Consider the following 11567-nt stretch of genomic DNA (forward strand, 5'->3'; position numbering starts at 1 on the left):
ACGCCCCTACTGCCACCCGTGCTGGCTGACTCGTGTGTTCCCTGAGTGACCCAAGGGCTGATCAATAAACCCCCGGCCCCGCGTTCCCCGCTCTCCTGGCTGGCTGGTTGCTTGGTTTGGGGGAGGAGGGCGCCAGCAGCTCTGCAGGTTGTGGTTCCTATCTGCCCCCCACCCACCCCCGCCAGCAGGGCTCTGTCTCCCTCCGTGGCAGCAGCAGAGGGATGGGGTCCCCTGGGGGTGAGGGTAGGGCCAGGCGGCTGGGTGCCCGGGTGAGAGGGGAGTCCAGGGGGCAGTCTGGGGGGATGGGGGGTTGAGTCCAGGGGGTGCGTACAGCCGGGGCACAGCACACAGCTGGCTCCCACGGTGCAGGACGAGGACCCGCAGTGGTGCTATGGGGGTGCCCAGGCCCCCTTGCTGAGGAGTCGGACAGGCGGGGTGTGCCATGTTGCGTGCCAAGGCCCGGGAAGCTACGCTGGCATCTCGGTGTCTCCTGCCGGGGCCCAGCTGTCTGGGCTCCGTGCCAGGCATGCAGTGGGGCTATGAATATTTCATGGTGGTTCCCGCCATGACCTCACCACAAACTGCCCTTCCATCACACACAAGCCTTTCTCCTGGGGGGCTGTGTCTGCCCCCCAGGGTCTCCGCTGGGGTGAGCCAGGGTTCAGCGCCTCTTGCCAGCGCCACTCTGCGGGGGGCGGGGGGTGTTGGCGGGTCCCTGGGGCCTTCACCCCGCTGGGGGTGAGGGCGCAACCACACAGTCCCCACCCATGTCTTCAGGGTGTGAGGAGCCGGGTGGGAGTCAGGACTCCTGGGTTCCAGCCCTGGGAGATGGTATAGGCTGGGCGTGCGGAGGGGGGCTTCTGTCCCCACCCCTGGGGGGAGTGGGGTCCAGGGGTGGGATTGCACGTCCCTCCACTGCCCTGCGCCCCCTGGGGGCCTCTGATAGGCCCATGGGCCACTGGGCCTCAGCTCCCAGCTGTGCAGGGGAGTGAGCCAGGCGATCAGCGCTATCCATCCATGCCTCAGTTTCCCTGCCTGACACTGCTGAGGTGGGGGAGGTGCTCAGCCCCATGTGGCTGGGTAAGCGGCTGGCTGCCTCTCTGCCCCCCTCTGTGGCAGAAATGGCAGATAACGAAGTGTGAAAAGCATCACCTGCCAGCCGGCCTGGAAGCTGCTCGCCTGCATGACTGACGAGGTTGGAGGGTCCCAGCCGGCTCCTGGGACGTTTCCATTAGCGGGGTACAGGGCCCAGGCAGCAGCAGGAGCTCAGCAGAGCGGCAGCGAGCTGCGGCTGCCAGGTCGGGCGCAATCCGAGGGCAGCTGGTACGTAGCGGGGCCTGGGGGTAATTGCAGGGTGGGGGCTGGGCTTGCTGGGGAAGGCAATTTGTGCAGCGGGGGCGATCAGCAATGGGGGGGGGGCACCTGGCTCACTCCTGTCCGTGCCGGGCCCACCCCGGCTGTGCCAGGCCGGCCTTCCCCGCTCAGTCAGGGATTGTCAGAGCAGGGCCACATCTGGGAGTTTCCTAGGTGGGGGAGGGGGCTCAGGAACCCAGTTCTTGGAGGGGCTGGTACCCTGTACACCCAGCCCCCCCCCCTCCATGGGCAGCCTCAGCCCCCTTCCTGCCCCATAGGCTGAATGAATGGAACCCCGCCCCCCCCAGGATCCTGCTATTTATGGGCGTGGGCCCCAAGTCCTTAGGCAAGGGCTGGCAGCTGGGCTGGGCACTCACACCCAGACTCAGGCAGTGCTGTGCCTAACCCCTAGAAGTGCTGGCACCCAGGGGACCCCTGAGCTGTGTGCCCAGGCAGCCCCCCATGTGTGGGGAGAGCTGGCACGTGGGCCAGAAAACCAGCTGCCTCTGCCAGCCAGGAGTGAAACGCAGGGGGACGGGGGACCTAGGCCCTGCCCCTCAGAGGTTTTTAGCTCTTGCTGGTCAGGGCCTCCAGGCAGCTGCCAGGCTGAGGGCGGTGCCCGTCTCTGCCCAGAGTTCTCAGCCAGAGCGAGCGATGCGCCATGTTGCAGCCAGGGCATCTCCTGGGACGTCAGCTGGGTTCGTGGCCCCGATCAGGGGCAAGGACTTGATCCCACGTGCCCCATGAGTGCCCGATTCCCGGGCCGTGGGCTCTGCGGTGCTGGGGAGCTCAGCTGCTCCTGCTGGCACCGTTCCGCTTTGTATAAATAATCAGCTGGTAGCTGGGCCAGGCTGGGAGGGTTCCCAGGCCGTGTCTGCACTCGGCACAGGACCATGCTCCCGTGGGTGTGGGAACAGGTCGCAGGGCTGAGGCGTGCTCCTAGGCAAGCCTATGGGGGTGGGCACTGGGTGGGGAGCACCTTCTGTGAGAGCCCCACCTCGGGGGTGCCTGGGCTCCTAGCAGCTCGTTGGCTGTGGGGCAGCCCTAGAACTCAGGCTCCTTTGCACATGCCGGCCAGTGGAGAGGTGCCAGCTGGGCAGGGGGTTGTCAGTGCCGATGGCGGATGCCCCTTGGCACTGTTGCGGGCCTGTCCCTGCCCCCCAGAGGGGAGATGCCACTAGCTGCAGCTTGGCAGGCCTTGGTCACATCCTGCTCCAAACAGGCCCCTGGCGTGGCCCTGGTCTGTCGCCAAGCCCAGCTCCTGTCCCCTCCCGGCATGACCCCTGCGGGAGGGGCTGTGGGGACACTGGGGATCAGAGCTGCGGGGGGGGCAGACAAACCAGCTTGCACTGCCTTGGCCCTGGGGTCAGTAACCCCCGGAGTAAGGCCCCTGGATGGCTCTGGGGGCATTCAGCCCAAGCTCTCCGCATAACTGAGCGGCTGGGAAGCGCTGGCGGTTCTGGCCCTAGAGGGGGGCAAAGAGCCACGAGCAGGCCTGGAGCCTGACATCCCACCCGGCCCGCCTGCCCCCCGGGGGTCTCCTGCAGCTGGGCTGGGCTCCGACTGGCTGCTTCCCAACTCGCACGAGCAAGAGGGCAGTGCTGGGATGGGGAGATGGGACAGAGCTCAGCAGGTGGGGGGCTGTGCCTGCTGTCCCCTGCCTGCCTGTGCCCCGGGGGGACCGACAGCTCCCTGCTGCCCACATTCAGCACTGGATGGCGCCGGGGGGAGTGAAAACAGGTCCAATGGATGACAGTTTCTGGGGGGCTTCAGGGGCTGTGGACAATTCTCTACCCGCTTGTCAGGGCAGCTGCCAACATGGAGGGGGCCGTGCTCTCGGAGTGTATCCATGCAGGGGGCTGGGGTTCCCGTCGCGGCTGCTCCCAGGAAATGGACCCATGGGTGCAGGGCAGGGCGGACGTGTGAGGGGCTGATAGTGGGCGCTGCTGCAGGAGAGCTGGGCCCGAGGCCTGCTTGAGGAGAGCAACAGGGAAAGGGGCAGGTGGGGCAGAAGGTGGGCTTGGGGGCAGAAGGCTTATGGGTCCAGGGCGGGCGTCAGGAGAGCTGAGCTGGCTGGGTGAGCTTCTCGGGGCAGTGCCCAGCACTGGGAGGGGTGGGGGGAGCACCTCATTCAGAGCCGCTACTGCACCAGGCCAAGGGGCTGAGCTGGAACTCGGGGGGGGGGGGGGGGGGAAGGGGGGGGGGGGGGGGGGGGGGGGGGCCAGACGGCAGAGGGGGGGGGGAAAGCGGGAGAGGGAATGAAGGGCGGGGCACTGCAGAGATTCTCTCAGCCTGACACAAATTTTTGAAGCCTCCCTTAATTATTTAGCGCCGGCTGCCCCCGGGGAGGGCGAGGGGGAGGTCAGTGGGTTGTGAACTCTGGGTGAACCTGAGCTACTGAATCTGTGTAATTGTGTCACACACACCCATGGGGGAGGGGGGAAAGAGCTGGCACATTTAAAGGGAAAGTGTCCCGCTTTGGCAGGCGGGTAGGATGGGCTGGCGGGGGGTGTGTGTTTGGGCCCATGTGCAATGCTCAGGCCACTCTTCATGGGTGGGGGGGCACGTCTAGGGCCCCTGAGGCTCAGGAGAGGGGCCAAGGGTGAACTCAGCTCCCTCCCCGCCCCACACACTCACCAGAGGATGGACCACACCTGGGCACTGGGCCTGGCACCCTCTGACCCTTGGCCTGCACTTTGCATCCCTGCATTAAAGTCTGGTGGTTACAGCACAGAACTGGGAGCCGGGATGCCTGGGTTCCATCCCCAGCACCGGAAGAGGAGTGGGTGCTAGTGGTTGGGGGGGGCTGGGAGCCAGGACACCTGGGTTCTATCCCTAGCTCTGACTTGCTGTGTGCTTTGGGGTACGCAGGTAAGCAGCTATTCCTGCTGGCGAGGGGGCACATGATGGGTAGTCGGGGACATGGGGCTCTGTGTGTGGCAAGGGCGGGGCTGGGCATGGCCCATGCTAGGCGAGGGTACCCTGGGCTGGGAAAAGGGGGAGCTCCGGGGGTGGGGCTGGGTCGGTAACCCTCCCCCGCCCCGCCGCGCTCGGCTCCCGATGCAGCATGGGGGGCGGAGGCGGGGGCGGGGCGGTTCTGGGGCGGGGCTGGCGGGTTACAAAGACGCTGGCCCCGGCACCCCAGAGCAGCGCGGACTCCCGGGCTGCAGGAGCCGCCCCGCGGACGGGACGGGGTCCTAGCGGCGGGTCCCTCCCGGGGGTGGCTCGGCGGTGTCTCTTCGCGCCCGGACCAGCTCGTGAGTTGCAGCCCCCGGCCGGCCGGATCCCGCCCCGGCTCAGAGGGGAACCCCCCGTCCAGTTCCAAGCTGCCGCCTCCCCTGGGCTGGGATCCTCCTCGGACTGAGCGAAAGATACCTAGGGCAGCTGGGGAAACTGAGGCAGGGGCAGCTGGAAGCGGGGGCGCCGCAGTATGAGCGACCCGGGCGGCTGGACCCGAACACGTGTTCGCAGGTGGCGTGTCCCCAGGACAGCGCCGGGACATCCCGGGGGGAGCCCCCGTGTGACAACCCGCTCGGGAACTGGGGGGGCCGTGGGGCAGGGAGGGACGGATATGGGGGGGGCTGTAACCCATTTGCACTTGCTCCGGGGGGGTCTGGCTCAGGCTGACCGGGGCAGGCGGTGTTAGGTCACCTCCCCCCCGTCCCTTGACCCCTCCCTGTGGCCGGGATCGCCCCGTGCCTGGGCGGGTGCTTTTAACCCTCGCCTCGCCGGGCGGGCTCAGAGGAGGGGGGGGGGTCCGGGTAGTGGGGGGCTGGTGCTGCTGGGGCCGATCGCCGCGTCTCTTTAAACCAACGAGGGGCCTAGACCCATAGACCCGACCCCACTCCCAGCACACGCCGGGGCCGTGTTGTTTCACCAGCGCCATGGGGGATTTCTGCCCCTGGCTCCCAGCCCGGCCGGGAACTCCGCCCCCCCAGGTGAGAGACCTGCCGGGTCCCTGGCTGGCACCTCGCCCCCTGCTCACCCCCCACGGGGGGTACTCGGGAGAGCGGCGCCAGGCTGGGGGGCCCGGAGCAGGAACGAGGGGGAGGGCAGGCTCCGGTCCAGATGCCATCTGGGGGGGGGAGGCAGATGGGGGCCGGGTCCTTGGTACGGGGCTGTCCCGGGCTGGGTCCCTGGTATGACGCCAGTCGGGGTCATTGGCACTGGGTGCCCCCCCAGGAAAGAGGCGCTGGGGCTCGAGCCGGGCCTGGGGTGCCCGGGCTAGGAACTGCCAGGCCCGGGGTGCCAGGCTCGGCCCAGACACGCCAGGGCACAAATTGAGCCCTGGTGCCCCCTCCCCCCTCCTCGGCGGGCAGTTGGGCCCCTGGCTGGGTCCCTGGGGCGCTGCAGCTACGTGGGGCCCGGCGGGCTGGGGCTCAATCTCCCCCATCCCCATAGTGAGGCGTTTGTCCCTTTAAAAGCCCTCCGCGACCGCAGTGACAGTCTGCGCTGCCCCCCCCCCTTCCCCCTAATTAGCATCCGCCAGGAAGTGGGGATCGTCCCGCGGGGCCCGCCTCATTAGAGCAAGACACGTCACCGAGCCAAACAGCGTCCCCCCGAGAGACGGGCAGGCCCAGCCCCCAGCCCTGCCCCAGCCCCTCCCGGGCGGGCGTCACTAGCCCCAGGGGGAGCTGAGAGGGGGAGCCCCAGCCAAGGCCGCGCAGTTCCTTAACTGCAGAGCCGGGGAGAGAACCCAGGAGTCCTGGCTCCCAGCCCCCCCTCTAACCACCACTCCCCTCCCAGAGCCGGGATGGAACCGAGGAGTCCTGGCTCCCAGCTTCTCCCCCCACCCCCATTCCCCTCCCCGAGCCGGGGCGATCACAGTGGCTCGGTCTGTGCCCGCGGCGGATGCCGGGTCGGTCTGTCAGGGCCCGGCTGTGACAGGGACTGGGCTGTTCCCAGCAGGGTTCCCGGCGCGGTACCCGCTGCCCCCTCTGACCCCCGGCCCAGCCAGGCTCCCCGAGCCGGGGAACGCGCCCCCCTCCCGGCCGGCAGCTGGGGGCCTCCCCCGCAGCACAGGGCGCTGAGAGCGGCACCGCCAGCCTCGGTTTCCCCTCGGCCTGGGGAGCGGAGTTTGCTGGGTCTCAGCAGCCCCCGCTCCCCCGCGCGGTGTCCATGGCGACACAGCTGCCCCCCCCGGGGGGCTGGGACACGGGGCTCGACGCTCGGTGACGCCAGCCGGGCTCCCCGGGGCTCGGTTAGGGCGTCAGGCGGGTGGGGGAAGTGCGTCGCCGGGGATCCCTCGTGGCCCGCAGCAGCAGCTCCTGTGGGGCGGGGCTGGCTGGGCACCTGGGGGAAATTGCTTTTGTAGTGATGGTGTTAAATTTCCTCTCCTGGTATTGATGCCTCCTCAATTACTGGGAGTGGCCCACATCCACCCTGGCTGCATTGGCCTTGTCAACACTGGTTCTCCCTCCTCTCCATGTGTCAGTATGTCTGTGCCTGCACCTGTAATTTTCACTCCATGCAGCTGATGAAGTGGGTTTTAGCCCACAAAAGCTGATACCCAAAGAAATCGGTTAGTCGTTAAAGTGCGACCAGACTCCTGTGCCATTGTTTTTGTGCCGGGGCTGGGCGCTGGGACATGTTTTCCGAAGCCCCTGGGGGAGATCCCAGTGGGGTCCCGACCCAGGGAAGATTGTCCATGGGATCAAGGCTCTCCCCTTGCTCAGCCGGCAGGCTGGTGCCCTCCTGCACCGGGACAGCAGCGATGCGGCTCAAAGCTCTGCCCCCACTGCCAGCCCGCTGCCCTGAGGTTAGTCCCTCCGCTGGGGTGGGGAAAGGGAGGCAGAGAGGGAACGGGACCTGCCCGGGGTTGCAGTGTGAGTCAGTGGCAGAGGTGAGAACAGAACCCAGGTCCCTTGAGGCCTGTGCCACCTAATCTCCTAGCTCTGGGCTCAGCTTGTCCAGAACCCAGCGGGACTGGTCTCTGCTGCTCCCTGGGCCGGGAACAGGAGGGTGCAATTCTTCATACCCACACGTCTGTGTCCGTGTCTGCCCACCCCTGCCTCTGCTCAGCCAGTGCAGCCCAGCCCCCCCCATGCAGTCACAGTTTGTGACATCTCCTACCTGCCCTGCCTGTGGACAAGGGCCCAAGGCCTGTGCCTTCCAGCCAGGGATGGGGAAACAACCTGGGGGTGAGGGCTGCCGAATCCCAGAGCAAACAGCAGGTGGTTTCCGGAGCCTGGGAACCCGTCTGCACAGCAGCAACTTTCCAGGGCTGGAGTGAAAGTCCCCTGAGCTCAGGAGTGGGGCCCTTCCTTCACAGCCCCCCCCCTCCCATGAATGATTGGCACTGCAATGCCAGCAGTGGCCACTAGAGGGCAGACATTGGCCCACAGTGTCCTTCATGGGGCGAGGAGCAGCTGGGTTTGGGGCTCTGGCCTGGGCCCCAGCCCAGCTGATCAGGAGGGGCTGGGGAGCCGGGCCCAGTAGCGGAACGGAAATCCCGCAGCTCAGCTCCTTCTCACTCCCCCGCCCAGGATGGGCACCTGGGGACCATGAGAGAGGGAGCCCGCCCCATCGCACTGGCCCCACTGGTCCGAGCTGCTCCAGCTGACGCCCCGTTTCTCCCCTTCCTCCCGCAGGTGGCCATCAGCCCCGGGCTGCGGTGGCTGCGCCAGGCATTGAGGAGCCGGATACTCGAACGAGGGGCCCAAGAGAGAGCTGCGGCAGGAAGCCGACTGGGGCCGTAGTGCTCCGCTGCCCCTCTGAGCAGAGACGGTGCCAGGGAAGGGGCTCTGCCAGCCAGGATCAGGGTGGGACCCCACTGGGGGCAAGAGAGGGGAGCCCCTGGAGTTAACCCTGGTCATGGAAGGGGGTTGGGTGTGAGCTGAGCAGCCTTTAGTCTACGCAGCAGACCCCCAGCTCCTACCACGGGCCCAGTCTACTTGTGCCCATCTATCCCGGGCAAGGGCAGCCATGGCCTGTTGGTGGGCCGGCTGGCTGCTCCTGCTGGTGGAGGCTTGGAGGGCCCACCTGGCGCAGGGGATGCTGGAGCCCTGGGCCCAGGAGGCTGCGGGGCTGGGAAACACATCCGCGTTCCAGGCCAGCGGCCTGCAGCGCCGCCTGCCTCAGGGGATCATCATTGGGGTGCGTAAGGGGGGCACACGGGCCCTGTTGGAGATGCTGGCGCTGCACCCCCAGGTGGCCGCTGCCCGCGCCGAGGTGCACTTCTTCAACCGGGAGGAGAACTACCGCCGGGGGCTGGGCTGGTACCGCCAGCAGATGCCCCTCTCGCGCCCCGGCCAGCTCACCATGGAGAAGACCCCAGGCTACTTCTCCTCCCCGGGGGCCCCCGAGCGCATCCGCGCCATGGACCCTGCCGTGCGGCTGCTGCTCATTGTGCGGGACCCGGTGGAGCGGCTGGTGTCAGACTACACGCAGATCCTGCACAACCGCCGGGCACGGCGCAAGCCCTACCCACCCCTGGAGCGGCTCCTGCTGCGGGGGGACCAGGGCCTCAACACCCGCTTCAAGGCTATCCAGCGCAGCCTCTATGCCCTGCAACTGGCCCGCTGGCTGGCCGTCTTCCCCTCGGCCCACATCCACGTGGTGGATGGGGGCGGCCTGATCCGCGAGCCCCTGCCCGAGCTGCGCCGCGTGGAGCAGTTCCTGGGCCTGGTACCCAGCCTGGGCCCCAACAACTTCTACTTCAACCAGACCAAGGGCTTCTACTGCCTGCGGGCCGGGGCCCGCCAGCGCTGCCTGGACGAGTCCAAGGGGCGGCCCCACCCGCCCATCGCCGAGCAGCTGCTGGAGCAGCTCTGCACCTACTTCAGCGCCCACAACGAGCACTTCTTCAGCCTGGTGGGGCGCACGTTCAACTGGTGCTGAGCTGGGCAGGGCCAGACCCCCCCAGCGTGCCGAGCCCTGCAGGGACAGAGCCCCCCCTGGGGCAGAGGCTGTGAAATGGGGGGGGGAGGAGTTGGTACCACAACAGGCTGGGTAGCTCTCCCTGCCCCCCCCAGCTCAGAGGACTTAGGTGCTCAGAGCAGGCTGTGAGGGGGCTCCTGCTGGGGCTGTATCGCCTGGACACGTGAGGGTAGATGGGAAACGGGGTGGGAGAAACCAAACAGGGCAGGAGTGGGTGGCTGCCCCCCCCCCGCACTGGGCCGGAAGCCCAGCCAACACCTAGCCCAGCTGCTCCATCTCTGCTGCCCCCTGGTCACCCATGGCCATTGCAGGTTGGTGCCTGTGGAACAGCCAGCTCCTCCCTCAGGCAGAACACCCAGGCCTTGCAACTTTGCCTGCACAGGTGTAACAGCAGCTTAGTGCAAGGTGGTTATTGCCCTCTAGTGTCTGGCTCTGGGAACTACAGGTACCTGCTACCACTGTAGCCCAGTTGCATCATTAGAAATGGCAGTGGGGTGTGGTTCTGGTGCTGGAGTCACTCAGAGCCCAGGGGTAGACACATTTCACACACCCCCACCCTGTTACATAAACTCAGAACACAGCCTCATAACTCTAGTACTGAAGTATGCCCCTGCCAGCACACCTAGCATGAGTGTTAACAGTGCCAGCCCCCTGTCCTGCATGGGGTTTGAGCCATCAAAGCCCCAACTGCCTGGGCCTTGCAGCCAAGGAAATAGGGATGAACTCCCTCAGCTATAGCACTAGGTAGGAGCACACAGAGAAGCCCCAGAACAGCCCATGGGGGGGGGGGTCACATGGCTATGCACACAACCTCACACCCAGCCTGTACCTTAGTTCAGCTCCTGGGGTCCCCTCCCACGGGGTAACAAAGGTGACTGTCTTTTCGTTCTTGTATCCCACTGAATGTCAGTGCTCTAACTCTTTGTCTGACAAAAACTTTGCCATGGGTCTTCAGCACATGTTAGGGAGATCCAGCTGAGCGGAGGCAGTGGCAGTGCTGGCACTGAGGATGGCTGCTGCCAGCTGAACATGGATTACATTTGCTGAGATTTTTTTAATTGGGTACAACAAACACTAGGGAAATGGTGTCTACATTGTTGGGGTGGTTTGTTCCCCCAACCAGTTCACTCAGTGCATGGTAATGAGGCACAGAATTGAGTCCTGAGCAAAAATCCCAGGGTCAAATTCCAATTTAGGTCTTTGCTCTGTAATAGATACAAGAGGAAAGTTCTTCCCCTCCACCCAAAGCTTTGAAATAAGAAAAATTTCCCTCTAAAAATATATATATTTGAATGGAAAATGTAGTTAAAATTCTTCCACTGATGGGATTAGATCCAATACATGCCACTGGCAGGAGTGTGAGGATTGATTTACCACCCTGCCCACTGCCCCAAACATCCTGTTATGTAACTGCCAGACCGGACATGAGAATGGAGATGGTTATTCCCAGATTGACCACTTCCAATGTCAATTTCCAGGTCTGACCTGAATGGACATTACCATGCTGAGCACCTTCCCCAGGAACCTGTAAGAGCTCCACACACTGAGGGCTAAGAGGATGGGCCCCTTGGAGGCAGCCATAAAGAGCCCTCTATCAAGTCTCTGTTCCCTATGTACATATTTTAGATTATGTTCAAGTCACTCCTTAACCTTCTCTTTGAAGAGTTACATAGCTCAGTCTCCTGGAGTCCCTCACTATAAGGCATGTTTTCCAACACTTTAACGGTTCTCATGTCTCTCTTCTCAACCCTCTCCAATTTTTCAGCACCTTTTGTTAATTGTGGACACCGGAGCTGGACACAGTATTCCAGAAGCAACACCAGTGCCAAATACTTTCACAGTTTAGCTGTTTGATGCAAGAGCCCCATTTTCACTGTTCTGATCTCAGCAGCACTGTTTCAGAGGTTTAGAAAGCCAAACCATATAGATAGTTCCCTCCCCTCCTCTAAGTACTGGTATGTAGCATTTACTGTTTATACAAGCATGGCAGACAAAGGACCTTTAGAGTTCTTCAGATTCAAAGCTTTGAAAAAAGGCCAATTCTAGAGCAGGCTGAAAATATTTAAACCAGTCTGATCAGCATTACAAGATACGCTAGTCTGCACATTTCACCACACCAAGCTATTTTGCCACAGTCCTTGCTGCTTTCATATTCAAACACAAAAAAGTCTCTCCTCAGATCTGACAGTGTTTGGTGCAGTGATAGTTCTCATAAGTGAAACTCATGGGGAATGACTGGTAGATAAGTTGGTGGGTAAAAAAAATAAAATAAAACCTCTATCTGAATTGAGACTTATTTATGAATGCACAGATCCGTAATATTTTTGCTGTTGTTA

The 11567-nt window shown here is 63.9% G+C and overlaps 1 protein-coding gene across 1 annotated transcript; it reads left to right on the forward strand.

Moving 5' to 3' along the window:
• The first annotated feature begins 8277 nt into the window (after positions 1 to 8277).
• Positions 8278 to 9192, forward strand: LOC113407686 (heparan sulfate glucosamine 3-O-sulfotransferase 1-like). Its single transcript, XM_026657072.1, has one exon. The coding sequence runs from the start codon at positions 8278 to 8280 to the stop codon at positions 9190 to 9192; it is 915 nt and encodes a 304-aa protein (XP_026512857.1).
• The last annotated feature ends 2375 nt before the right edge of the window (positions 9193 to 11567 follow it).

The sequence above is a fragment of the Terrapene carolina genome, unplaced genomic scaffold, assembly GCF_002925995.2.
Source record: "Terrapene carolina triunguis isolate 2854851 unplaced genomic scaffold, T_m_triunguis-2.0 Scaffold51, whole genome shotgun sequence".
NCBI lineage: Eukaryota > Metazoa > Chordata > Testudines > Emydidae > Terrapene > Terrapene triunguis.

What these genes read in the sequence shown, in the direction of transcription:
- LOC113407686 (XM_026657072.1), top strand. Translation starts at nt 8,278, where the DNA reads ATGGCCTGTTGGTGGGCCGGCTGGCTGCTCCTGCTGGTGGAGGCTTGG.